The sequence below is a fragment of the Phacochoerus africanus genome, chromosome 2 (genome assembly GCF_016906955.1).
Source record: "Phacochoerus africanus isolate WHEZ1 chromosome 2, ROS_Pafr_v1, whole genome shotgun sequence".
Lineage (NCBI taxonomy): Eukaryota > Metazoa > Chordata > Mammalia > Artiodactyla > Suidae > Phacochoerus > Phacochoerus africanus.
Window position 1 is genome coordinate 33,924,466 of NC_062545.1, and position 27,442 is coordinate 33,951,907.

Here is a 27,442-nt window from a genome sequence, read left to right on the forward strand (position 1 = left end):
TTTTATAACCACCCAGGCCTGTGCCCTAATTTCTGAAAATGTGCTGATTGCCAGTATACATTACTCTGTTTCCCATTTAAGCCTTTTTTGTGTGTGTGTCTTTTCTGTCTTTTTAGGGCCATACCAGCAGTATATGGAGGTTCCCAGGCTAGGGGTCTAATCGGAGCTGTAGCCACCAGCCTAAGCCAGAGCCACAGCAATGCCAGATCCGAGCTGCATCTGCCACCTACACCACAGCTCACTGCAACCCCAGATCTTAACCCACTGAGTGAGGCCAGGGATGGAACCTGCAACCTCATGGTTCCTAGTTAGATTTGTTTCTGCTGCACCACGATGGGAACTCCCCATTTAAGCCTCTTAATGTTATCACTTAAAATGCAGTGTTTTTATAATTTCATTGAATTTATTTTTTCCAAGCTATATTTAAAAAATTTTTTAATAGAGTTGATTTACAATGTTGTGTTAATTTCAGGTGTACAGTAAATGATTCAGTTATATATAAGTATATTCTTTTTTTAACATTTTCTTCTATTATAGGTTTTTATAAGATACTGAGTATAGTTCCCCCTGCTATACAGTAGGTCCTTAATGGCTGCCTATTTTATATATAGTAGTGTATATATTTTAACCCCAAATTCCTGATTTTTTAAATAGACATCCTCAGTGTAAGACTGTAGAGGAATGAAAAGCACATGGACTTTAAATATAAAATTCTGATGATACTTTAAAATTTTATGATTCTGATTATTTTAGTCTCACTATGTTCAGTCATTATTTTAAGTGCTTTGTGTATTTTAATTTATTTAATTCTCACAACAACACTATAAAAGGGTCCTATTGTCACTGCTTATGACAATAGAATTGAGGCACAGAGTTTAAGTAATTTTCCCATTGTCACACAGCACTTAAATCAAGGAATTTTACCTCCAGAACTGGCACTATAATGCTCTTTTCCCACTCAGAAACTCTTTTATTAATCTATAAAATAAGAATAATAATGCCCACTTACTGAATTGTTTTTTGAAGGTTAAATAATGCTAAATATAGTGCTTGACCCTATGCCTAGAATATAGTAGTCTGCTTTTATTAAATATTAGTTCTTTCTCTCTTATTTTCCAGTGACTAAGACAGAAAATTTTGAAGGAGGAAGGTTGCTAGGGAAGAGGATAAGGATTTCATGTGGGCTGAAGAGTAGGAAGCAAAAGTCCTATGAGGACTTTTGAAATTAATGACAGAATTATTCTCAAAATCTTGAGCTTGCAATATTCATGGACTCTAGTAACAAAAGACTATTTTCATTAGGAATATCTTGGATAAGACCTCAGAGTATGACCAACTTAATAACAGCTTCATATTAAAAAATTGTAACTGACAGATTTCATTAAAAAGCATTAAAAATTTTTGCTCTGCAAGCATTACTACAGCATTTAGAAATAGCTGGAAAGTGTATAATAAAATGTGAATTTTATTAAGCATTAAGCTTACCTTTAAGAAAATTTTTAAAAATGTATTTGATTTAAAATTATATTTATTTATAATGTTACTATTAAAAACTATTGGTTATTATTCAACATAATATATCCCATTAAAATAAAAAACATTTTTGGTTTCAGGGTCTCGCTTACATAGCTGCTCAAGGGATGACTGCCCTGAGGGAAAAGTGAATTAGAGCAGCTAAAATACAGTGTTCCTCCAAAAGGTAAAGGAAAGAGCAGACAAAATATATACTTTTAAAAGTCTGTTACAAAAGGTTATTGTTTTAGGTGAACAAATAGAAAATGTTTAAAAAAAGAAAGAAATCTGGATCACCAGAAAAATTATATAAAGTTTGCATTAAGCCTTAAGATGTAGTTTATGCAATGTAAGAGGCTAATTATCACCAATATTTCAATATTCATATAATTTATAATATAATAACTATTTCAATAGGATAAACATATATATACACATACATACATATTATATGATAATCCATGTGATAACTAAGAGGTTAAGGTCAACTAGACTGATATTTTATTTTTTTGTGGGGTTTGTGACTTGCCTAAAAGTCACAAATGAACAGCATGAGACTGGGACCCAAATGAGGAGAATTTATATGATAGCAAGAATATGTGTGTGTGTGTGTGTGTGTGTGTGTGTGTGCGTGCACGTACATTTATGTTTCTTATAATATATATCTGTTACTTGGAGTTGGTTTACAAATTCTATTTGAGTCTGTCTCTTAGATATTAAATCTCCCAAACTAGAGCTAAAATACTGAAAATTCTGCTGAATAAATAGCCTGACTTTAAATATTTTATATTTAGAAAAACATTATCTTCCCGAGAAATTCATGCATATATTTATTATGTTTTATGTGTGACAAGAGAAAGGGTAAGTTCTGTATCAAAAATGCACTTGCAGAACTAGCTTCCCAATTCATGAGAGAGGTAAGTTAGTTACTCACTTATTGGATGGGATATTGAGTGGACAGGCACATGGCTGACAGTCGTCAGAGGTTCCTTTAGTAGGATCACCATAGAAACCAGGAAGACATTTATTGCAATATGGGCCACCTGTGTGATCCTTACAGTTCTGAGGAAGAAATGCACATCAGAGTTTATTATTTTGGTCCCAAGCATCAACACATTACCAAAAATAGGTCTGCAGAGTCATTAGTCTGTTCCCCGCCAGGAAGAATAATTTTCCACACTAAATGGTCAATTTTACAGCTGGGAAATAGCATTGAAAGTTAATTTAATATCTAGCTTATAAAGTACACGCTAGTTTTAGCATATGCATACTTACAAAAAGATGACTGAAATTCATTACAAATTTTTTTCACTATACAAGTCTTATTTCCTTTTTTTCCTTCCTTTTTAAAATTTTTCTTAAGGAAATACATGTGATTGTGAGTATGTGTAAGTGTGTATAGTCACAGAGACTTAATAATATGTTTAATGGAAATTGTACCTGATTTAGGTCAAAATCAATTGTTCAGCTTAAAATTGCTAATTTAATGAGAACCATGGCTAATCATACGAATCCTGAAACTATGGCCCTCTTATATCAGAGTTTAATTTAGACCTTGGTAGGCTTTGATGATGTGGAAAATGCACTAATATATCACACAGGTGAGGGGCTTGCTTGACCCATAATTAGAAAATGGAAATATTGAAAAAAATTTAAGATCTACACCAATATATAATAAAACCACAAGGCACAATTTCCTTCAGACATTGTTTTTAAAATTGAAATGGCATTTTTCTGTCAAGTAGTATTCTTTGGAAACATGTTCTTTTAAAAAAAAATCAAAATAAAATAATTTATACCTCGATTTCTTAATGTTAATTAAAGTACATTCAGAGTTCCTTTTGTGGCTCAGTGGTAACGAACTTGCCTAGTATCCATGAGGATGCAGGTTTGATCCCTGGCCTCACTCAGTATGTTTAGGATCCAGTGTTGTCGTGAGCTGTGGTATAGGTGGCAAACACGGCTTGGATCTGATGTTGCTGAGGCTGTGGTGTAGGCTGTTGGCTACAGCTCCAATTCGAACACTACCCTGGGAACTTCCGTATGCCATGGATGTGGCCCTAAAAAGATCAATCAGTCAATAAATAAATAAAGTACATTCATCCACCTACTTTGTATTCACAAAATTCATCAAGACTGGTAAAAGTAAATGATCACAAAATCAACCAATGAAATTGTCTACAAGACTTCTAACAGCATGAGCTGATCAATTTTTATGATGTTTTGGCAACATGTAGACATAACTTCTTGAATCTCCAATTTCACAGTAAAATGTGTCTAATGCCTGTTAAATATCATACAATATGGATTATGACTGAAATATAGTTTTAATTTTACAAAGATGAAATTCTATTTTTTCTCATTTTTAGAGCTTATCAGAGCTTGGGGTTCAAAAAACCTTTAACTTCATAAATAACCAAGTATGTAGGAGAAAGAGCTAATAGCTAAAATATAAATTCATTTTAAGCATTAAGTAAAATTTATTAATCTGGATGAACAATGGGATAGCCAGCTTGATTAAATGAAAGCTCTGAATTATTATTCATTTCAGTGTATTTTTAAGAAGCTCAATTTTAATTACATTTAGCAAATAGATTTAATTAAAAACCACATAAATAAACACTTTTGAACATAGCTTGTTAAATTCCTTGTGGAGAGGAAAAGATTATTTATTGAGTAGAAGATATTAAATTAAAATTCAGTAATTTAACTCTGAACCACTTGCTTACATTCTGTAAAATGTAGGAGCTAAAGCCCATAATATATGAAGTTTTCAAACTCCAAAATTCCATGACAGTTTCATCAACTATAAGAATAGGTGATTCTTTAGTACCTGCTGATACTTGAAAATAGGTTTTCCTTTAGGGTATTTAGAATGATCTCTCAAATTTATTGAGCAACCTTCTATCAAAATAGCAAAGATGTCACCTTCACCATCAACACTTGTCTAAATAACAATATATTGGGATGGAATGTGCAAAGCATGAATCAATTTGATAAAGGCTTTCTTCTTTGATTTCCTCTTCATATTACTTCCTTTCAGATTTCGAGTTTATCTAAAGATGGCTATTACTAAAAAGGTATGTTTCTTGCAACATTCTTTGCATATTGTCATTAATAACACAATCAAAATTTATCTTCAAAGATTTAGGGGCTTTAAAAAATAAGATCATAAAACGTATCATATTTTAACCATGTTGAAAATGCCATTTCTAAAACAACTGAAAATCCTGTACAATCCAGATACCTTGCTTTCCTTTACTGATTAAAAGAAAAATAACGTGTAGAAGTTTCTTATATTTCCTAATGTCATATTTCACTTAGTCGAAATAAAATTAATTGTAAAACTCAAGTGTTTTTGCTAGTAAAACCATAAAACCATATTAGACAATACAATGGAAACCCAAACTGAAAAGGATGAAAGGTTCACTCTCATGGGTTGGTTATTTTTACAGGTGTCCTGCTACAAAACTGCTTTTCAAATGTCTGTTCACATCACTTATCGTGAGAACAATGACAAGGAACAAGTATGCAATCTTCCCATGTGGCTTTGAATGTTTCCTAGGGCACTTGGTTAGTATTTTGAGTTAAAATGACCTTTTAATGTAGATCTCCACTACAACAGAGGTCTGGATTTTGATCTGATATCAAAAAATATTTTAGTTAATTTATAATTAGGTTTCAAAGCCAAACTAGCTAAAAAGCAATTTATCTGTAAATTTCACAAATCTCCTGTTGAATGCTGGGGGAAAAAGCATGAATAATAAAAAAGAAGCTAAAATTTGAGGGTCAACTGAACAGTAAGAATGCCTTTGATGTACATTTAAATAATCTTTTCTTAAGAGATCATATTAGAATGAATATGCTCAAAATGGGACATCAGCACTTAGTTATCAATACCATTTCAGATAAAGAACATTTGAAAGTCTCCAGAAAATACTTAATTATCACCTATTTACCAGCTACAATGGAAAACTCAGAGAACACTCCAGATTCTATCTCCCTCAACAAGCTCTCTATTGTTTCCCTAAGATTCCTCCTGTTATTTGAAGTGCCCTCCTATCTCCCTGCCCAAGAAACAAAGTCAATAAACTAGATTTCATTAGTGGAAGGCCTCAGATAATCATTTATCCCTTCCCATCTTCCTCCCAAAATTATGCTGAATGAAGCTATTTTGTTATAAAACAATGGTCTTCATTCTTAAGAAATATCATAAAACCAAATGGACTAACAGCATCATTTTAGACTTAATGACTTCAACATGAAATATTACTATTGGGAACGCTGTAAGTCTGGTATTGTGATATATTTTTGCCTTCTTAGGTTTAAGTAAAGCAAATCTACATCTGTTTTGGGCTGAATATTTCCTATCACATGTTAGAAAAGTGTTTAAAGGTAACTCAATATTTTTCCCAAGGTAGATTTTAAAAGACTTATTTTATAATTAAAATTAAAATGACTTAGTCTTTCTGTTCATAACAATGCCATTTGAAAAATCTACTGGTTCACAAATTAAGGCTATCATGGCTTATACTGCAATGCAATTAAACAAAATCTTCTGTAGAGCACACAGAAAGAGCATCAATAAACCTAAATGCCAAATCACATTGAAACAAAAGCCCTGAATTTTCATTTTGGATTTTCCCCAGAAGCTTTTAAGTGGAAGAAAAAGGAGGGGAGAGAATGAGCAAGAGAAAGAGAGAACATTAAGAAACACAGATAACAGAGTCTGCCTTCAGTTCTACAGGGAAATGAGAGTATGATATCTTCCTAAATTGGCACCATTTCAAATTGTGTTTCTGCAAGACTAATGAAATGAGAAGTGTTGTTTTAAGCTTCCTGCCATGTCAGATGATATAAAACTAACATGCCCTTGAGTTAATCAGAATGGTCTATGCAGCGTAATTCTCCAGTCCAAAGGCTTCTTAGCAGGATGGAAAGTGCTTTGCCCTTTGCAGAGCTTTTTTTTCTGGTTAAAGTATAGGCTTAAATTATAGGCGGAGTAAGCAGCTCTGGGGAGTATGTGTGACATATATTTATTATTTCTTAATCTACATATGATACTTTGTATTTAGTTAAATGTTCAAAGTTTAAAATAAAAAAACATGTAGTGTGCCCTCATTTTCCAAGTGAAAAAAACTGAATTATGCCTATTACAGAGGTGATATTTTACACTTTTCATATAATGGGGATACTAATCAGTTCCTGTTACAGAAATACAGTCTATTTTCGATAGATTTATGGAAGGGATTGAAACCATATATATTCATAAAAGATATGTATTCCAGTCATTTGCTATGTTTTATTATGACAAATCTGATCCCAATTCATTTCTTAGACTAATATGAATAAAAACTTTCTAATACTTATTAGTTAGGGAGGCCACATCTAAAAGAACATTCTCGGCTTCCAACTCAGTTCAATGTAAAGATCTCTGTCAGATCACTTCTTGACGCAAGTGTTCAAGGTCCCAAAGGCAGTAATTGAATTGCAGGGCCTATTGAGCTGATTTCAGCCCTGTCAACCAGCGTCCCCAAAGGAGAAAGCACTTACCAGGCATTCTCCAGTGATATCATCACAGGATTCCGCGTGACCAAAGCACTGACAGGGTTCACAGATGCCACCAAAATCGTCCCATTAACTCGTCTGTGCCTAGGCCAACAGGCCTGAAAGGAAGGTAAGGTGTCAAGTTAGTCTCAAGGATTTTTATAAAAGCTCATTTTTTTTTGATAAAGGAAAATATTTAGGTAGCAAACTCAGCAAACGTGCTTGTCAAAGTGTTGTCATTATGAAAATATTGTTACAGAGGTATTCCTCCTGACATGGGGGCTTCATACTGACCTTAGCGTTATTTGCAGGTATGAGATTAGAGGAAGCATTAGCTGGATGTCTCCTCTGGAATAGCAAAATAGAGCAGAGATATAAAGAAGTGAAACATGACAGTCTCAAAGTAAAAAGTACAGGTGAGAAAATGGAAGGAAAAGTACTGAAAAAAGGCAGCTAACTTAAGTGAACTCTTCAGAACCTAAGACAGAACCCAATGTCACTGCATGGAATGTAGATTCTCTGGAATGTCCTCCCTTTCCCACACACAAACTGCCCTTAACCCTGTCACTTTCAGAAAACCTTTGCAGTCATTTGGAAGAAACGTAGCACTCTGCTCTTACATTTGACCACATACATGGCTGGCTTCTACACATATATAACTTACATCTCTCATTCTCAACCTCCTCCATCCTATTATGCTTTCTCAAATTTACACAAATAGTTCATGATTTACTTACCATATATTCTCTTGATATTGTATTTTATGGCATTATTCTACCAGAACTCTACTTAAATCCATCATTCCTTTTTAAGGGTGAAACACTTTATCCTATAAAAATAGAATTCTGACTAGAAAAAGGATATTTGGGTCTCAGAGTACCTGTGTGTTGGGTGCTGGCTTTCCATTCACTGTCACGTTTAAGTTTTCCCTCTGTGGGGGTCACCACAAACTGGACGGCATGCAAAATAATGGGGGCAAATATTGCTGCCCTCTGGGAGCTTATGATCTTCCTCAAATTAAAAATTAATTTTGTGGGTTATTTACTATATATCTGGATGGTTAACTACAACATAATATGGCTTTGAAAAAGATTTTTTTTTTCCCCAGTTGAAAGTGGAAACGAGAGAAACCACTGAAGTAATAAAGTATATAGAATTGTGTTGTGTATTGTTGGAAATGTTCCTTCTGCCTCAGGATATGAGGACTCTTAAATTTCAACATCGATAGCAAACACATTAAAAAAAAGATGAGCTGATACTTCATAACTGCAAGGAAAACAAAAGCAACTTTCCTCTTAAGTTGGGCAGTATAGAAAAGAAGGCGTCAGTTTTCTAACCCCTCCTAGTAATTTCTCCTCATCTCAGCCTAGACTCATTACAGGAGAGATTTTGTAATGTAATATATATTTCTAAAAACCAGTGAAGCTACATATTGAGAAAGAGGTAGAAATTAAGGGTATTGATAACAGAGACTGGATTTACTGTTTTCAGGAAAATATTCTTGGAGCTGTCATTAGTAATAATATATATGTTATGTATTACTATGTAATGAGTAATGTACTTCTCATACCACATCTTCTTTCTTCAGATTTCCCAACCCTTTACACCTTTCTCTTAGCCAGTGATTTCATCTCATTAGTCACAGACAAAACTGGAGCCATTGGAAGCCATTTTTCCACTATCAAGTCAGCAAGGATAAGTATAAATCTCCAATTGTCATTTTCCCATCTGGAATATGGGGATGCGGCATGCAGGATTCCTTATCCTCTCAAAGGAATATCATTCCACTTGTAATCTGTGTCCTATTATCTATTGTCTTCCTAATACTTCCCCTCTGAGCTGCATCAGTAATAGCTTTCCTTTCTAATTGATCATTACCACTAGCTCAAAAATATCATCTTATTATCTCCATCAAAAATTAACATAAAAAGACAAAATTAGTTCCTTAATATCCCATAACTTCCAGTTACCTACTTTTCTTTTCAGTGAGACTGCTCTAAAAATTTTTTCCTTACTTTCCCTTTCATGCTTCATTCCATCTTGTGCCATCACCACTTGATTAAAATTCTCTTGTCCATGTCACCAAATTCCAGGTTGCCACATCCAATGGATAACTCTACAATTAACATTTTATTTAACCTCTCATCAAGACATTGTTCCATTGATTCCCATGTTCCTCAAAAGCCCTCTTCTCACAACTCCCATGATATTACAGTCCCCAAGTTTCTACCCTGTTTCTTTGCTATCTCCTCTGCTTCAACGCACTTCTCATTGTTAGGAGCTCCCAGTGGCTAGTCACTTTCCTTTCTTCCCCCCAAAACCTGCTCCTAGTAGTTTTACTCAGTCTCCTATTTGATGGTTCCTTCCAAATACATATCTTTAGACCAGGCAAATATTCTGAGTTCAAGACCTACATATTCTAAGGGACATGGACAATACACTCTGTAGGCTTTTCAAACCTAGTATTTCTAAAATGGACAGTTGATTCAATATTCCCCATCCGAGCCTTTCCTCTCCCAGGTTTCCCCAGCTCAGTAAATGGTACCATATCGCTGCTCAATCTTGTCATCTGACTCACTCTTATACAATCTTTCAACTCTTCATGGCATGTCTATCAGCAAGTCATATTTGTTCTACCACTAAAATGTTATTTAGAATAAACATGTCTTTCTACATCCTCTGCCATTATCCTAACAAACCATTATCATCATTACATTCTACCACAACAGTATACAAACCATTTTCCATTCTACCATTCCTGCCATGTACAATATGTTCTACATACTGTAGTTATAATGACTTTTAAAAACATATAGTTTAGATCATGGCACTACCCAGCTTAGAGCCCTCCTTCCATTGCATTTAGAATAAAACTCTATTTGAGAGTTCTTCTCATTCTTCTATTTGAAAGTACTCTATTTGAAAGTTCTTCTCATGCAGTGCAAAGCTCTAAATGGCCTGGCTCCTCCAATCCCATCTCGTGCTACTCTCTCCCTTGCTTACTAAGTTCCAGCCACATCTGCCTTCAGCCAAGTCCCTGCAGACTCCAAACTCTTTTTCACTTTCTCATTGGCTCCTTTTACACAGCTGACACTAAACTCAGTGTAGATGCTACCACCTCAGAAGGCTTCCTGACAACCTTTTATAAAGACTCTCTCTTATCTAATCTTCCTACACATGTTCTCAGTACCTCTATTAGGGTTTCTGGTATATTTTCTTCATGGAAGTTATCACATTTATCTAAATTTCCTTTCTGATATGTTGTCTAGTCTACCATTAAAATGGAATGTCCTTGAGGGCAGAGACCATATCATCCATGTCAAGGGTCTTCATTGTCTAAAAATACAAGGTTATCAACATCTGCTAGCCAAAATCAAAGAGCACTTCCATGAAATGGTTAATATCTCCATGATAAAGAAGAGGAAACTGAGATTTGAATTGGGTACTTTTTTTTCAGTACCCAACTTTGCTTTCACTTCCTCAACTGTCCTACTTATCATCTGAAATGAATTATGATGGTACTTGAAAAGTAAGAAAATATTTGAAAGATGAACTTTGGAGAGGTCTATAAGAAGTAGAAAAGAGAAAAATATTCTTCATCAACATTGTGGCCCCAAATAAAACAAATCAGAATAATTTTTATAATGCGGTTGTATGATCTGTTTTTCACAAGCTAGAATTAAGACAGCTTAATGGTCTTTGGAGTTTACTCAGCTTTTAAGGGGTCTAAGGATATTAGTGATAACAGAACTAGAGTGCCTGGCCTCAGGAACTCAGTAAAAAAGCAAATAAAATTAGGAAAAGATAGGAACAGATAATAGTGAGTTTAGGGATAAGAAGTTTCAGTAAAGAAAAGAAGGAACTTTTATTAGAGAGTAGAAGAAATGAAGAAGCCAGGGAAATTCCAGAGTTCCAGAAGTAACTGTCTTCTGGTTCAACTAAATTCTTTTACAGATCCCAAAGTAACTTTATTTATCAAACAATTACTGTGTGAGAGGCACTGGAAGCTTTTCTTAACCCTCCTCTGACTCTTTGTGCTGATTCTTCCACACTTGTTTGCTTCTCTATTCTTATCTAATTGTTACCCCTATCTAGCAACCAATTTGAGGTTTTTCCACTCCAGGACACTGTCTGTGACATATTACTTCACTGGAATTGCTCACCTCTTTGAAAGATTATTGCACGTATGTTCTGTGTACCATTTACTGCTGCCTTAATTATATAGTGCTGTGATCCAATTTTTTATAGGTATTTGTTGTTTTCCTAAATAGATTGTTAGCTCTGTAAGAACAGGGATTATGATGTAATCTCAGTAATCCCCTCGGCATCTAGGGCAGAATTTACTGAAGATTCTCAATAAATATTTTTGAAAAAAAGAAAAGAAACAAAATGCAGAGCTAATTAAATAATTCTCATATTCAGACAATTTTATATTCAATGAGCATTTGAAATTTATATAAAAGATGATGGAGTTCCCACCATGGCACAGTGGGTTAAGAATATGACTGCAGTGGCTTGGGACCCTGCGTAGTCACAGGTTTGGTCCCAGGCTTGGTGCAGTGGGTTAAAGGATTTGGAGTTGCTGCAGCTGCAGCATAGGTCACAGATGTGGGTTGAATTCAGTTCCTGACCTGGGAACTTCCATATGCCATAGATGCAGCCTTTAAAAAAATGAATATATCTATATATCTATATATGTGTATATCTACATATCTATATATCTATATAGATATATAGAAGAGTACTGAGAATGACCAATGTGGGAATAAGTGTCAAAGCAGGAAGAGAGTCAAGGTATTTGTTATTCCAAATAATGTAGGGACTTAAGGATTCAAAGAAAGCTTTCTGATTTGAAGTAAAACCTGCTAGGCTCTTAAGAAAAGACTATGCTTCATCAAATAGGGCATGTATTTTCCATGTAAAATCAAATTTGGACTGAGAGAACTAATTCTTTCCATGATTATTTTTCTCTTCTCTATACGAATTTTGGAAAAGTGAGTACTTCTACGAATTACATTGAGTCTTATTTTTAGATAGGTGAATCTGAGCCCAGTTAAAGAACACACAGTTGTTACAAATATGACTCTAAACCCTGTGTACCCTCTAGAAGCATGCATTATTTTAAAGTACAAGAGAACTGACAAAGCAATGCCTAGGGTATTTCTGAAAATGGCATAATGGGTAGTGTGCTGAAGTGGAACATCTTGGTACACTCAAATGATTCCTTAAAGGCACCACTTTTACAGAATTTAAGCTCCTATTTATCTGCAAGCCATGCCCTCGATCAGGGAAATAGCGTTTACAATTTCTGACTAGATTTCAAGTAAAATCGATGTTCACACTACCTAAAGAAAATCCCAGAAAAGTAAACAGAAATTATTACCTTAAAATAACACACTGTGGTATTAAGTAAGAAACATTAGTTTTATTATAAACCTAGACTATTGAGACAACAATAGATATCTCAAACTTTTGGTGCTAAACAAAGATCTGTAGGAAATTTTCTAGATCAAGATATTTCTTCCATATATTTTTAAAAACTGAGTCCTTCAGATGATTGTGATTTGGTTGTGTTCTTAGGAATAAAGTAGAGAAAGAATGTAGTACATAAGATTAAAAAATGGAGGAAAATTTAAAAAAGGAAAAAGAAAAGAAATATTGCTAAACTCCTGGTTTAGTACTGAGGTGGAAATGAAGGCAAAATATATTAAAATATTTTTCTACCATTATTCATCCTATTTTCATCAACAGATTAAACAGAAAACAAACACTTATAAAACATCTGATTTTAGCGACATATTATGAGGCAAAATATCTCAAAAAAAGAAATATGATTTCAAGATGACATTAAATGAGCAATATTCTATTTGAAAGCCAGGACTTTTTGGCAGACATGGGAGTTCTTCTTTAAGTAATACACTATCATTTGTGTAATAATTGATGGAAAAAACAACTTATTTTAGACTAATTCATTGAAAGTAATGCTGAAGGAACTTAGAACGCACTGAAGCTATGTTCTTGCAAACTTACTTCACAGGAGGAGCCAGTATACCCTGATGGACACTGACAAACTTCCACAGCTGCTGCAAAGCTTCTGTCGGTAGGATAAGGGCTGGCAGATTCAAGACCAACAGAGCTTAACCTGGAGCAGAAGGAAAAACAGATGGTAAGTAAGCAAACAAGCTTTTAGGTGTTACATCTCTTTTGTTTTTTTGAGTTTTATTTTTAAAAATTACTTAATGAATTTTATTGCATTTATAGGTGTACAACAATCATCACAACCAAATTTTACAGCATTTCCATCCCAAACCCTCAGTGCATCCCCCTACCCCGCAACCTGTCTTATTTGGAAACCATACGTTTTTCAAAGCTGTGAGTCAGTATCTATTCTGCAGAAAAATTCATTGTATCCCTTTTTAGATTCCACAATGTCACATTTCTTTCGGAATAGTATAGCAAGAATGATGTAAATATAAGCAAATTATCTCTGTTGATAAAAGGGTTAAAGAATATCCAAAACTTGAAGCTCTAGCCATTCATCACATTAGGAAAAGTCAGTCCAGTTAAACATGCCCACAAACCGTACCACCATCAAATGCTAAAAAGATGAGAATATTCTTGCTCATTTTTAGTTTTCGGCTGTATCGTTTTTAACTTTTCTTTTAATTAATTAATTAATTTATTTATTTATTTGCTCTTTAGGACCACACTCACAGCATAGGGAGGTTCCAGGCTAGAGTAGAATCCGAGCTACAAGTACCAGCCCACACCACAGTTACAGCAATGCAGGATTTGAGCCACGTCTGCGACCTACATCACAGCTCATGGCAACATCAGATCCTTAACCCACTGAGTGAGGCCCGGGGTTGAAACTACAACCTCATGGTCACTAGTCGGATTCGTTTCTGCTGTGCCACAACAGGAACTTCCATTTTTTTTTTTTTTTTAAAGTTTAAAATTATATCATTGAAGGAATTTTTAAAACAAGGCATTTGTATGGCTTTGGTTTTAACATTTAAACTAGAAAAGCAGAAAAACACAATATTAATATTGTCTGAGCTTTTAAATTTAAAGAAAAGATGGAAGCAAGAAAAAAAGATGAAAGTTATTTTGATTGATTTTTCTCAGAAAGAACTCTGCATATTAGCAGGTAAAAGTGAAACTTTGTCAAATGCTCTGTTGAATTAGAACTATTTTCTTAAATTGTTTTGGGCCTAAATTTATTGTTTTCTGTATTTATAGGTATCACTTTATTGGTACTTCTGTAAATCTGGTGAGTTTAGCAGAGGGATTTGATATCATTCATTATTTCCAGGAAAAGCTAGTCTGACCAAGTTGAAAAATACTGTTATATAAGTGGTATGCATGTATGTTGTGTGTGTATTTCATTCCAAAAATTTTACAAACAGTACACATGCACAATTTAAATGAATGTTACTCTAATAAGAGTAAAGTTTTAAAAGTCAATAGACTTTTCCCCATTTTTTAATAAAAGAAAAATTTAAATATTCAACGTTAAGAACACAAACTCAGGAGTCAGATAAACCAGAGGTATCCTACCTTTGACATTTACCAGTTCCATAGCCTAGGAGAAATTACTTAACATTTCTAAGCTTCAATACTGTCATCTGTCTAATGGAGATAATGTAAGAGTCCATATATCATGAGCTTGATGAAGGGATTAAACAAAACAATGACTATAAAGTCCTTGATATAATATATAACACATACTTTGCTTATAAAACGCTAGGCATTTTATTAGCATACATTTACTGTGGAAACAGGATAAAAATGACAATAAGAAATACTGCAACAAACAAGAAATACTATTTGTATCCCCAAAACCAGATTTTTATCTATAAGAGCACAAAATTAAATGATTATAAGAGCACAAAATTAAATGATTATAAGAGCACAAAATTAAATGATTATAAGAGCACAAAATTAAATGACTGCTATTGATTTATAATGATAACTATTGTTTTTTTAAATGATCGACAGGTCTCTGTAATATATAATATGCCATTTTTTTTAACAATAAGAAAAATGAAACTGACCCTTTTTAGGGCATGCATTTTTAGCTGGTTTCTTAAGAGTGGTGGTATTTTTATTGACTGGCAATTCATGATTACTGAAGAGCTTGCCAATTTGAGAATATGTGTTGTAATCAAGCCAGAGAACAAAGTTAATGGGCTCATTAAATGTATCTTCAAAAGCGGCAACCTTTAACCAAGTTGTAAGCTTTTCAGTAACACGGCTAAAATCTTCATTGTTTTTACCCTAATTTTTCTGGTCCTAGACTCTTGATAGTACCTTGGAACATATATAAGTTCATACATAATCAAGAAGAAGTAGAAAAGGAAAATCAACTTGAAATCTTAGAAAACAGGCATTTGGGTGGGACTGCCCCAGGTGCTGAGTGCTAGCTGGCATTCTCTAGGACAAGTAAATTATCTTTATACATGAATTCATCCAACACTATTTCTTGAATGCTTTCTCTTCTGGGGGAACTGATTAGACAACCTGGCAGAAGGTCCTAAACTGGTAAGCATTAAAAATCATTCTTTTATAGGTCACATAGAGATTTTTTACAAATTTCAAATTGTCATTTTTGTCCCCACCAAGTAAATTTGTCTCTAAAGTTAAAAAAAAAAACTAGCATTTTCTAAAACTGAGGTGAAATTCATATAACATAAACTAACTGCTTTAAAATGTCATGTAGTACATTCACAAAGTTGTGATAATAACCCTGCCCTTATCAAGCAATCATTCTCTGTGCCCCAATTCCTGCCAACTACAAATGTGCTTTCTGTGGATTTATCTCCACAGAATTGATTTATCTATGGATTTATCTATTCTAGATATTTCGTACAAATGGACATGTACAATACATGAGTTTTTGTGTCTGGCTTCTGTTGGTTTTATCCATGGATTTATCTATTCTAGATATTTCATGGATTTATCTATTCTAGATATTTCGTACAAATGGACATGTACAATACATGAGTTTTTGTGTCTGGCTTCTGTTGGTTAGCATAGTGTTCCCAAGGTTCATCCATGCTGTAGCAAATATCAATATTTCATTCATTTTTTTATCACTGAGTAATATTTTATTGTTTGATATACCACACTTTCTTTGTCCATCCATTAATGGATATTTGGCTATTTCTACTTTTTGCTATTGTAAATACACTGCTATAAACATTCATGTACAAGTATTATTAAGTACCTGTTTTTAATTCTTTGGGGTATATAACTAGGGATGGAATATCTAGATTCAGCAATTCTTAACACAACATAAGGTTTGGAAGGGTTACTAAAATAAGGATAGTACTTGCTTATGTTGACATGAACTTATGAGCTCCTCCTTAAGAACAGAGACCCTGTTTTGTCATCCATATACCTAGTCTGATCACTTCAATGCATACTCAATACATTTTTGTTGGATGCATGGATCTACAGACGGAAAGACGGATAGACAGAGAATGAATAGGTGAATAGATAGATGGATAAATGGATAGATACAAGACTAATCACGGACACGAATGAATAAATAAATGGATAGGTGAATGGAAAATGTAGTTATATTACAAACAGTGAGTAACATACTCCATAACAAAAGATACATTTCAGATGAATAAAATAAGTAGAAGAAAAAAATTACTTGTTTGATCTAACAAAGAAAATAAATTGAAAACTGTTAGCATTAGGACCTGAGGCCAAAGGCCAGAACTCATCTGAATTTATTGTGGCATCTAATTGCCTGCAATTAATGGACTGTCACATGACAAACCTGTATTCCTGATAACTTTCATTTCAGAATTAGATGATTTCACGATTACTATATTAATTGATTTTCATAGAAGAGACTATTACAATTTAATAAATAACAGTCAGGTCAACTACATCTAGATATAGTCCCAGAATTTTCAATATAAAATTACGAGAAAAACATGAGAAAAGAGTACTGGAATGCTTTAAAATAGAAAAATGAGGAATTCCCCCTGTGGCGCAGAGGTAACGAACCTGACTAGTAACCATGAGGATTCGGGTTTGATCCCTGGCCTCGATCAATGGGTTAAGGATCCGGCATTGTTGTAAGCTGCCATGTAGGTCAAAGATATGGCTTGGATCTGGCATTGCTATGGCTGTGGTGTAGGCTGGCAGCCATAGCTCTGATTTGACCCCTAGCCTGCGAACGTCCATAGGCTGCAGGTGTGGCCCTAAAAAAAAAAAAAAAAAAAAAAAGAAAAAAAAGAAAAAGAAAAATGAAGTAATTGACTACTTTAAGAAACAATTTAAAATATAACAAAACAGAAACAAAAATATTTTCAGTGAATGGCCAACTTTCATTTGTCTTTTGAAACAGCAGATGTTTCTCTCCTTAATCTATGTAACCATTTTGAGCTATAGGAAATTTAACACTCAAACATCTTTCCCAGCAATATTCCACATTAGTATTCACCAAGCAGTCCCAATGCTCATTAGGTTCTGCTGTTCATTAAATGAGATTTTAATGCGTTTAACAGTTTTAAGTGTTGCTCATGAAGAAGGCTGTGGTTTATTCTTTTTTTTCTCTCCAATATGGTCATTTTCTTTTCTGGATACAGGCTGCATTCATTTAAATATATAATGCTGGTAGTAATGAAGTACTAACATTTGGAGATGTATGAACCATCAACAATTTGACAACTAAGTAAAAAAAATTTTTTTTGACTGTACCTGTGGCATGCAGAAGATCTCAGGTCAGGGATCGAACCCATGCCACAGCAGCAACCTGAGCCACAGTAGTGACAATGCTAGATCCTGAGCCACCAGGGAACTCTTTAAGTCAAACATTTTAGCTGCCTATTTTTCCTTAGCATTATGAGGGAGAAATACAGATAAGATGATGAATGAAAAGACATAATTATATAAATTAGCATTGAAAATATTGGAATCATATTAGAAATACTGTCCTGGTACTGACTTAAAGATTGTTCTTAATATTTTTGTTTTACTATATTTTCTACCAGAGTTAAATGTCAGGCTTCACAAAATAGGAAAAAAAAAATCTTTGAACAACAGGATATTTGATCTTAAAACTCTTAAATAATTATTTTTTTTCCAATTCACTTTTTTATTTTATATAGATGACCTCCATTTAAAGTCTACTTAAACAAATGTTACTTTAGGTTAGTCACCCATAGAAAGATTTGATTGCTGTTCAGGTGCTTTGTTGTATTTCATTTTTAATAAAATATAAGATGATGACTTGGAACTTCCTTTAACCTCTCTTTTAAGGAAGTTCCATACAGTAGTGGTCAATTAGTGAAGTCTGATCATTTTTTTCACTCCATTCCTAAAAGGCAACGGACTCAGTCACTGGCTCAGTCAGTATTGGAATCACTGGCAACTGGCCAGACCCAATGGGAATGAGCTAGACGTTTGCTCCCAATTTTTTTTTTTTTTGGTCTTTTTAGGACTGCACCCACGGGATATGGAGGTTCCCAGGCTAGGGGTCGAATCAGAGCTGTGGCTGCTGGCCTACACCACAGCCACAGCAATGTGGGATCCAAGCCTCGTCTGCAACCTACACTACTGCTCACAGCAATGCTGGATCCTTAACCCACCGAGTGAGGCCAAGGACCCGACCTGCGTCCTCATGGATACTAGTCAGATTTGTTTCTGCTGAGCCATGAAGGGACTCCCGTCTCTCAATATTTTCAGTCCACATCAAGTAAGGGAAATAAGTGACAGACTCTGCAACTGTTGCAGCCATTATAAAAAATATATTAAATGCTAATATGAGAATTCATCTCTTCTTCCTCAGTCCTACCAGGGTGCACTGTGCACACTTCCATTGCACTCTTCATTATACTAACACACGTTTGCTTTTCACACTGAACTTACGCCTTTTTTGAATTCAATGCTTATTTATCCATCTTTGTACTCTCTTTCCTTGGCCTAGATAATTAATAATTACTGTATACTGAGTGTCTTCTATAATGGGAACTTGAGAAATGTCTCTTTTAAATATTAACGAAACGAATGCAGTAATCACGTTTTTGTCTACATCCACAAAAGAAAAACCTGAAGTAACGTGCCTTGTCTATCTAATACTGTCAGCAAATGGTGCAGCACAGATTTAAACTCAAAATGGTTAGCTTGTTACCTGACTGCTTGAAATAGTAGGTCAGGTGGTTTATATACATCATTTTCTCACTTAGTCTTTTTTTTTTTTTTTTTTTTTTTAGGGCTGCATCTGCAGCATATGGAAGTTCCCAGGCTAGAGGTTGAATCAGAGCTACAGCTGCCGGCCTACACCACAGCAATGCGGGATCCAAGCTGTGTCTGTGACCTGCACCACAGCTCATGGCAACGCTGGATCCCTAACCCACTGAGCAGGGCCTGGGATCGAATGAACCTGCATCCTCATAGATACTAGTTGGATTCATTAACGCTGAGCCACGATGGGAATTCGAAAATACTCCTTATATATATATATTTTATGGCCATGCCTGCAGTGTATGGAAGTTCCCAGGCCAGGGATTGAAGCTGAGCTTCAGTTGTGACCTATGCTGCAGCAATGGCAGATCCTTTAAATCACTGTGCTGGGTTGGGAATCAAACCCACGCCTCCATAGCAGCCTGAGCCACTGCAGTTGGATTCTTGACCCACTGTGCCACAGTGGGAAATCCAAATTCTATGGAGTATTTTTGATACCAAAAAAAAAAAAAATTACTCTTAAAAGTCATGTGAGGGAGCTCCTAGGTGGCACAGTGGGTTAAGGATTTGGTGTTGTCTCCGCTCAAGGGCAGGTTCGACCCCTAGCCCAGGAACTTCTGCATGCTGTAGGCATGGCCAAAGGGGGAAAAAAAAAAAAAAAGTCATGTTACAACATCTTGCCTTGAAGAAATTCTGTCTTTCTTTTCAAGCAATAAAGACACATGGGTGTATAACAACAAGGGCATGATGACCTCAGTTATGCTATGGTAACCAATAACTCCAAATTCTCAGGGGCTTAACAGAAAACAAAAGTTCACTCATGTAAAATCCTCTCCAGGTCTGGGCAACTGTTAGGGCAGCTGACCTCTATGTGCTGTCAATATTTCAGACTGTTTCATCTTCTGGGAGCTAAGTAAGCTCCATAGAGTCACATACTGGTAATTCAATGCTTTTCCAGGAATTAGTGGAAAGGGATGAAGAGTAATACATCATTTTAGCTCAAATTTCATTAGCTGACCCAAGTCCTATGCATAGGGAAATGCAATATTCCAAAAGGAGGAGATTGAAAATTTGATGAAGTACTAATGCCTATTATAGAGTAGAAGAAAAAAATGTTTTTGTAAAGCCTATATCTAATAGGTATTTGAGAAAGCTGAATAGGCTTCTTGAGTTAAATATCAAGGATGCTACTAAATCTAAGGTTTGGAGGATTTAAAGGAGAAAGATGCACAGTTAGGTTACATTGATTTCTTTTATATTCTTAGAAGAATGAAAAGTTTTTCATTTTTATCTTCATCTTTTCTATGAGGACAATAAGAAGGAAATCAATTAATTTTTTGTATGGGCCTTTTAGAATTCTGGAAGAGAAGGACAGAAAGAACTGTCACAATTCTAGGAACATCAGCAGTGCTTTACCCTAGATGTCTCCAAGTCTTAATGGTACTTGAAGAAAATGGTATTCCTTGGAATAATGAAGTTCAGATAGAAATACTCTGTGCACTGATTTACAATTAGCAAAGTGCTTTGTTAGTTCTCTAATTCCATTCTCATAGTGATATTTTGAACTTGGCAAACAGTTGTCCTCCTCATTTTACAGATGAGGTGATGGAAATCCAACCAGGACAAAATTACATTTATGTTTACAACTTTTACATAGTGAAGTTGAAAACAGAAGTTAAAATCTGGACCGGCAACCCAGTTCTGCTTCCACTATTCAATTCCAGTCCCTCCACAACTGGGTGGAGCTCCCAGCAAATGGGAGAACTACCATAGAAGTAAATCCTCCTTAAATAATTCTAAACATGAATTTCTCTTGAGATAGCTTCAATTTACTTGTGCTTGCACACAAGCTGTATACCACATTGGAAGCCAACTGTGCAAGACAAGTTGAAATCAATTCAAGTGATGTTTTACAAATATAACTCAATCCACTAGCGGATCAGAGATAAATAAAATATAACAAGCTACTGACTCAGGATTCATGCTGACTTTCCACCAACCTGAAGAGGGTAGTAGTTTCAAATCTGACATGGCTTTTACTTCTTGAGCCACAGTGCCTCATGTAACGTAGGCTGCAGAAAGCGTCACCTACCTGGATTAATTTCTGTGTCAGACCCCATAGCCATGTTCGGTGAACACATCGCTCATGTATGGGAAAACCTCAGATGACTCAAATGAAACTAATGATTTTAAGCTGCATAGACACTGAAATCACCTGACATGAATCAGGGAGAAATGCCTTTGGATTAACCAGTCTGAGAAGCAAGGCTGACAAAAGTAAATAAGCCCCCCAGCCCCCTTTTGTCAATTTGCTTGTCATTTATTTTGAAAGCCAGAGGGCTCATCTCTTTGTACTCTTTAAACATCCAATTTCTATTTACTAAATGTGGAAAAACATAATTAATTCCTAAGTGCTGCTTCTCATCTTCATGGCATTTTAACCCTGCTCCTAGCAGAACTGACTATGGAAAAGAGGTACATTGTTTGGCAGTAAATCTGTTTATGAATCTGCAGTTCCCTCCTTCTGGGATGGTAATGATGATTACACTTAGTTGAAATACTATAAGCAAAAGACAAACTAGGCAGCACAAGCAAATGAAGGGGGTGGGGGAGCATCGGCAATTAATAAAAAAAAAAACTTTTTTGCAGATAAACCAGTATTAATGACACTGCTTTGTATATGGGCATGCCAAGTTGTCAGTTTTGGGTCATCTAACCTAATCTGATTTAGGACACAATTGCCATGATAACTTGTGCTATTTACTGTTAAGAGTAGAAAAGGAGAAGGGAAAAGAATGCATTCAGCCACAGTTGAAATGAAAATTTTCTCAAATACGTCATTGTTTTAAAAATGAAAAGCACAGCTGCCTACCATCAGCCTCATATGGGCATGTTTGGTTCAAGTCAGGGAGTTCTCCAAGGAAAAAAATGGAGAACAAAAAGGAACAAACTTTTGAAAATGTTCTAGGTAATGAGTATTTTACATAATTATCACATGTTATTTTCATAATGACCCCGAAAGGCAGGCACTATTATCTCCACTTTACATTCGAAGAAATCAAGTTTCTACAAAGACCAACCACTTGCCAAAGGTCACACATATATAATAAGCAACAGAGCTAATTGAATTCCTGGCCAGGTTGCCTCCAAAGCTCATACTTCCCTTTATATCATGCTGCCATTACAGTATTACAGTGTTTGACCTGTGGTGATTTAAATGAAGGTTCTTACATTTCTTATTACAGACTGTACACTATTAAGTCAGTCAGAAACTATTATACTATTAATTCATGAAAGAAATATTTTACAAACCACTTTCTGCATACAGGCACCCTGGAATTGTATCATTTTAGTTTCCCCCATCTGAGTTATCACAGACGAGACTTTATTTCCCAGTACAGCATCTCTCAGTATAGGGATCATTTTTATTGCATGTTCTGGCAGAATTATGAAAGAATCATCCATACTAAAAAAGGACTAAGACAGATTCATTCTGGGTATAAAATTTTAAAGCTTAAAAGAAACACTTTTCAGAAAAGCAGTGCTCCATTCTTATCTACTATTTATTTGAGGACAGCAAATCTTACAGAGCTTCAAAGTCACTCTGCACATGCGCATTCACCCCAACGTAAATGTGTCAACAGTGGGAAATGCAGTTCCTATGCTTACCTGAAGATGGCATCCATCCCAAGGCTGTATGTGATTTGTATGAGGACTGTCTTTAAATTCGCAAGTACTGTCATAAACTCTTTTCTACTGACTGGGAAATTTGTGCCGTGTATGGTAAATAATTCTTCTTTAAGTGTCAGCACATTAATATGTTCTTTAGAGGGTTTCAGATACACCTCATCTCGGGCTGTGCTGATTCTCAAGTTATTTCCCTAAAGGAAAAAAGAAAGGATTAGAGGGTAAAACTGTGGGGAAAAAAGCGGGGGGAGGATCGGTATTTGGTTTTTAATTGCAGGTTGGTTTCCCCGTCATTCGGTATATTTTTAGTATGTATAAAAGGCAGAGAAAGCAATTTAACTATTACCCTTAACCAGATGCTTTACAAAGTATAAGCTTCTTGGTTATGTATGACCTTGATACTAACCCCCATTAACTAAAATAATAAATACCTGGCAACTCACAGATATATGTGATTACAAATACCTCAATTTTATAGTTGTGCAAAAAATTGTGTATTTCAAATATACTATTTTATGGTGTAGGTTGTATAGGAAAATGGGGAAGAAAAGTTAGAACAGCGTGTTAAGCTATTGCTTTAAAGGACTCTTATCTGGGAGAAAAAAAAAAACAAGAAAAACCTCTGTAGTCTAATGTTCACAGTAGGATATGGCATCATTATCATTTAGCTTAACCTTTTATTTTCTTAGTTCATTTGTATTAATAATATATAACTTCTCAACATTTTACATTTAGAAAATCCCTTTTACCTCAAAGGAATTTCATGACATACTTCCAGTTTCATACACACATGTGTAATGATAATATCATCCAGTTAATTTATCACTGGAAACATTCATTTTCGGGGAAGAATTTCTTCCTTTTTTATTGATTCACATGCATGAAAGTTTCAAAACAGAAAACAAGAGCCTGGTGCTAAATCAGCACAGACCCATCTGGAATCAGACATGTACATGAGATGAATGTCTTTGAGTTGCGTGAGCTGAGGGGAGGGCATGTATTATACGAAAGGAAAAATGTGAGAAAGGGCAGAAGAGAGCCTTTAGGATAACTTTAGGATCCTAGCATTTGGGACCTGCCTATGACCCTCCAAATCCTGGAAGCAATTTCTTCTATACTTTTCTTACCTAAATTAGAAGTTTTGAAGTCAAGATTTAACTATACCTAAATAGGTAAGTTTCCTTTTTCATTTACTTCTACCTAATATAAACAAAGCAATAAACAATAAAATCTACTTGGAAGCAAGGAGAGATGGAAAAAAAAAACAACTATGTAAATCAGCCATTGGCCTAAACACTTTCTGTCTCCTTATATTCTTGGGAATATGGTCATTAAGTTTTAAATTTAAATTCCAAGTCTGCTCAAACAATCTCCTTTATCATTGGAATCCAATATAGTCAGTCTTCTAGATATGTCTCAGAATGAAACATAAGACTGGCATAACAAATTCCCAAGATATGATATTTTTCTCTAGTGGTATATAAATTAATGTCAAACCCTCCAGGTAAGGAATATCATCAGATAACATGAGTGAAAAGCAGTTAAACATAAATGATGCTCTCCATACTCTACCTCTAAGATAATCATAAGCTGGAGGATGCGTTCTGTATCATCATCTTCTTCTTCTTCGAGGTCGTATGATATGGTAAATGTTAACTCTCCTCCAGCTGCTGTGAGCTATAAGAGAGGAGATGTGTGATTATGACAGGACAGAAGATGGGCTATTACCTTATATTTTACAATCATTTTATTTTTCCAGAGGGCAGGATTGGAAAGAAGCAGAAATCATGAATGTGCAGAGTGAGAATGACAGACATTTCCTTAGGAGTAACCTTTATATGAACCTCACCCACCAACAAGTCTGACACAAATATCAGTTCAGGTATTATTTCCCGCAGTATTGCAGCCTTGCTGAACTAGGTTAAACTCCCTGGAACCAAACACAGCCCCTCCTGTCATTTTCCTAGTCCAGAGCTTGAGCATTACAATTCTCAAACAGAGAAGGATCTTTGTTAAAATTGGGAGATTACTACCCATCCCTGAGGTCACTCATTTTCTGAGGGTCTGAATGTTTTCAGCAACCATAGCGCTCCATTCCACACGCACTTTACATAGACGACAAGCTAAACGGGGAAATGCTTTGGTCAAAGAAAAAGAAAAGCACAGCGGCAAGTTTTATGTTATGATAGACTACAATTAAAACTCCTAAAGAAGATACACTTTCCCTTATGCAATCAAATAGGCTTAGTCTGAATGAATGCTGTTATCGCTTTTCATTAGAAAAATTTCTTTCCTCTCAATATGCATGCTGAGCCCCATACAACGTATGCTTGAGGTTTACATCATTTGACATTGACAGTAACCTTGTAGAAGGGATTAAAAAAAATAGGAAAGCAAGATCATTTACAGGACAGGAATCAACATTGGAGTTTGAGTGACAGATTCAATGCAAATGCTACGGTGCTTTTTAAAAAGAATTCCACCCCAGCATTGTAAATAGACATTCATAAAACAAAGCCGATGATTTGTATTCTGCCGTTTCCTCCATGCTGACAAGCAGAGACCCAGCTTCACAGCGCCTGGCTCTTTGTGGCCTCTCACGGCAGACCTGACCACAAAGCAATTCTTGGTGATGCTCTGGATGGAGGAGGAGGAACCCAGATTTCTCTCAGAGTTGTTCCATAGGGAATGGAACATAGCCCGCCATGGCTGATTAAACAGTTTTTAAATTGCAGCTCCTCAGTGTCTTCTAAGAGCTCATTACATGGAGCTCTATAAGGAACTAAAATTCAGAAAACTTTTATTCCCCTGCTTCACTGAGAGATAGCTTTACTCTAATGTCTTTTCACATATAAAACAATAAATATCTGCCTGGACTATAGCACTTGGCATTACTGTGAGTAATGAGGGGTGAATCTATGTAAAAAGTTTTTGGTTCTATTAAGACAAGCTTCCAAAATTTCACATAGCATGCTTGTTCAAAATCAGCCAGACATTTTCTCAATGACAGGAGTCTGGAAAGGCAGCAGAAAAGAGTGTTTCATATATTTGACTAAACCATTCAGAATTCCCTAAATTAATAAAAATATTTAGTAGGAGGTAGAAATTGACTTTGGGAAGGACAGTAGGACATAGATCCATAATGTAAAATTTTGAACTTCCAAATGTATTTTGATTATTTAAAATTTGAAAAACATGTTATTCTTCTGGAATATGTTTCTCTAAAAAAGAGAAACAGATCAACTTAATTTATCCTCAATGTCTTAAACAAATTTAGGAAATCTAGAATTAAAATTTATTCCCCCTTGGCCAACAAAAAGAGCCAAAGTGTGTGTAATTTGAATATCCAAGTTTTTAAGACTTAAGATGAATTAGAAAAATGTTTGATTTATTACAATATTTGATTTTTTCAATGTATTTTTCATACTGCTTATAATGAAGTCATATTGTACATAAAATAATATAATATGGGAGAGTAATGGGGATGAAGAAAGAAGGAACAAATGACTATGTAGAAAAAGAGAGGGCCTTATGTGGGTCAATGATAATATGAAACATGAACTAAGGAGTAGAATTAATTCAACCTATTCTCCTGAGGGCTTATAATAATAATAGCAATAATAATGAAAAATTGCTTCCTCAATCACATTTCACAAAACACTTTTTCCAAACTCTTTCATGCCTCTTTCATACCCCTGCGTTGGCTTCATTTGAACCAGTTTTTGAATCATCTAACAATTTTCATGAGTGAATCCATTTGATTTCCACCTAAGTTATGAAAACCCATTTAAAATAGATGCATGCTACTGTTACCAGATTTTTTTTCCCAAGCCACAAGTATTCATTTCCATAATATTAAAATCATTGTCTTTTGCATTCACCCTAAAGTGTAAGTTTATGATTACCTCTATATAACTACTTAGTCAAGTACTTAAGTAATTTTTTAAAAAGATTATTTCAGGTATCATCCTTCAATCCAGAGGTTGCACCTCCTAGGAATAATTACTTATTCTCTGTTAAATTCATTGCCTCTGTTTTTCCTTCGACTCCTCAAGCCAATCTCTTCAATAAACAATAAAACCAATAATTTCCTGGTGGTGTTTCCAGCTCATGTGTCTTCCCCAAAGAGTACATGCCATCTTATGAGTCTTGGAAATTAGTCAATTATAAGGTACCATCTTCTTTTCTGAGGAATATTGGCTTTGGGGGAAAAAGCTTTTAGAATATTCAGAGTATAAGTTGTCCACTCAAACATAGTTTTGGATGAAGAATTCTCTGTCTCTTCTCCATTTATGTCACGCTCCATATTCCAAATGCCTTCCACACCCTTGCTTCTCCACTCCGCTATAATTCTCAATACCCCAGTCTTCACTACGTCCATCAAATCAATGTGCACAGGGCTGCAAGTCCTCAATTGACTTTATTGTCACTTTTAGCTATTATCTATGGTTATTTGTTAGTTTCACTACCAAACTCTGAAATATGGGGT

At 35.0% G+C, this 27,442-nt stretch overlaps 1 protein-coding gene across 1 annotated transcript in view; it reads right to left on the minus strand.

The window, feature by feature from the left end:
• The window catches only part of LAMA2 (laminin subunit alpha 2), a 594,513-nt gene that overhangs the window by 233,015 nt on the left and 334,056 nt on the right, over positions 1-27,442 (minus strand). Inside the window, 6 exon segments of the mRNA XM_047758965.1 lie at positions 2,447-2,574; positions 7,066-7,142; positions 7,145-7,178; positions 13,090-13,201; positions 22,936-23,147; positions 24,526-24,630. Coding sequence (XP_047614921.1) covers positions 2,447-2,574; positions 7,066-7,142; positions 7,145-7,178; positions 13,090-13,201; positions 22,936-23,147; positions 24,526-24,630 — 668 coding nt within the window.